The following is a 2076-nucleotide window of genomic DNA, read 5'->3' as shown; positions in this document are numbered from 1 at the left end:
TTACGAACCGCCCCTCTACCGCGTTCTAGATTTCAATTCCGCGTGATAATTCGAAGGGTGGCACGCCTGCTCGTGCCTGGCGCCCAACTTCGCGTTTTTTTTGGATATTGTGCAATTACGAGTTACGTTAATCGTTGTCTTTAGCCGGATCTTGTAGTCCGACACTTGAGAAAGTGCGGTCACAGTAGGTAACAATTTAAATAACATACATACATATTTACTAACAACTGATTTTCATATTTATCCATTTTAACACTTACATATTAATAATAGTTACATATATAATAAATTTATAAATGTTAAAGTAGAGAAATCCATAGATAATAATGTCGCGTGTTACATTGTCAATTTATGAAATTACATCCCAAGTCATATTTCTGTAAGTATGACTAATTGTAAGAGATAGAGAGAGATAGGGAGATAGAAAGAGAGAAAAGAAAACGCGGCGTCAGATCGTCTCGCGGAGCGTAAACTCAGGCATAATGCGAAAGCATGGAACATACACGGACATGGGATCATTTAGGGTGTGTTTGTTGTGTGTGGCAACGTGGCAACGCTGTATCCACGTCACGTGGATCGGCGCACTCGGCGCGCCCGGCGACAACGAACGTTCGCCATCAGATCACATCAGATCAGCGAGCGCCGAGCAAATAGTGAGGTGTAAGTGAATAACAACAATCAACATGTCGAACAAGCCAGGCAGAAGAAAATGTAAGTATTACCTCGAGAGAGAGAGAGAGAGAGAGAGAGAGAGAGAGAGAGAGAGAGGACGAGCAAGTGAATAAATGTTAGAGAATGGGTAAGTGAATGATCAGTGAAAACGTGCGAGTGCATGAACGAGAGAAAGTGTGAAAAACGTGCGAGTTAGTACAACGCAGAAATAATTAGATTGCCATAACTGTTTCTGACCAAGTACGTAAAGGTAAATCATAGTCGTGGTCACCGCACAATTATTTTAACGTAAATGTATGTGTCATATCAATCGTCTCTACGACATACGTTTGCGTAAAATCATTGCGTTGATCAACGACTACGATTTGCGTTTACGAACTCGGAAACAGTTACGATCATCTTTCTGCGTCGGCCGCGAACGGGAGAAGTCAAAAAGTGTAGCGAAAACGTACGAGTGATTAATGAATGAGCGAGTGTAGTGGTGTATGTGAAAACGTGCGTGAGTGTGCGAGAGGAAGAATGCAAGAAAATGGGATAATAGATAAAAACAAATCGTTCAAAAATGAGCGAGAGAGAGAGATTGTGTGTGTGTGCGTGCGTGCGTGCGTGCGTGCGTGCATGCGTGCGTGTGTATGTATGTATGTATGTATGTGAGTGAAAGATGAGAAAGAGACAAGAGAGATAAGCTGTGACGCTACTCTATTAATTTATTCATTTTCATTTCAGCAAGAAGTTTAGGCTGCTGCCTAAACGGACAAACGGAGGCAGCGCCGATGCCGTTGACACCATCAGCGGCATCGGTATCGACACCACCACGACCACCGGCAACGATAGTGGCACCGGCACCGCCACCATCACCGGCAGTAGCAGCGTTGACACCAGTACCGCCACCGATGATCTCAGCGGCACCGGCACCGCCACCGGCAGTAGCAGCATTCACACCGGTACCGCCACCGATGATCTCAGCGGCACCGGCACCGCCACCACCACCGGCAGCAGCAGCGTTGACACCGGTACCGCCATTGATGATGTCAACGACATCGGCACCGCCACCAAACGTGCCAAGAAACGCGATAATGAAAAAGGTAAATACATTAAATTTATATATATTTTGTATGCTATGTACACACGGGGACAGAAATGCCTGGCCATCTGAAGTTTCATGCGTATCTAAAGAGACCAATGAGCACGCGTTAGACAGAACTCTTGATCTCTGTAGATACACATGACACTTCAGATGGCCAGGCATTTCTGTCCCCGTGTGCACGCAAAATTCAATTCAGTACGCACGCACACACACACACACACACACACACACACACACACACACACACACACACACACACGCGCGCGCGCACGCACACGACACACGACACACGCGCGCACACACACACACACACACAC

The 2076-nt window shown here is 46.1% G+C and overlaps 1 protein-coding gene across 1 annotated transcript in view; it reads left to right on the top strand.

Annotated features, from left to right (window-relative positions):
• Nucleotides 1-795: 795 nt before the first annotated feature.
• The window catches only part of LOC105449734 (neural Wiskott-Aldrich syndrome protein-like), a 3380-nt gene continuing 2099 nt past the window's right edge, over nt 796-2076 (top strand). The window contains exons 1-2 of the mRNA XM_011689117.1: nt 796-799; nt 1399-1757. Of these exons, the coding sequence (XP_011687419.1) occupies nt 796-799; nt 1399-1757 (363 nt within the window). The remainder of the gene's footprint in view (nt 800-1398; nt 1758-2076) is intronic.

Source organism: Wasmannia auropunctata, unplaced genomic scaffold (assembly GCF_000956235.1).
Source record: "Wasmannia auropunctata unplaced genomic scaffold, wasmannia.A_1.0 LD336074.1, whole genome shotgun sequence".
Lineage (NCBI taxonomy): Eukaryota > Metazoa > Arthropoda > Insecta > Hymenoptera > Formicidae > Wasmannia > Wasmannia auropunctata.
This window is presented reverse-complemented; position numbering and strand designations above follow the sequence as displayed.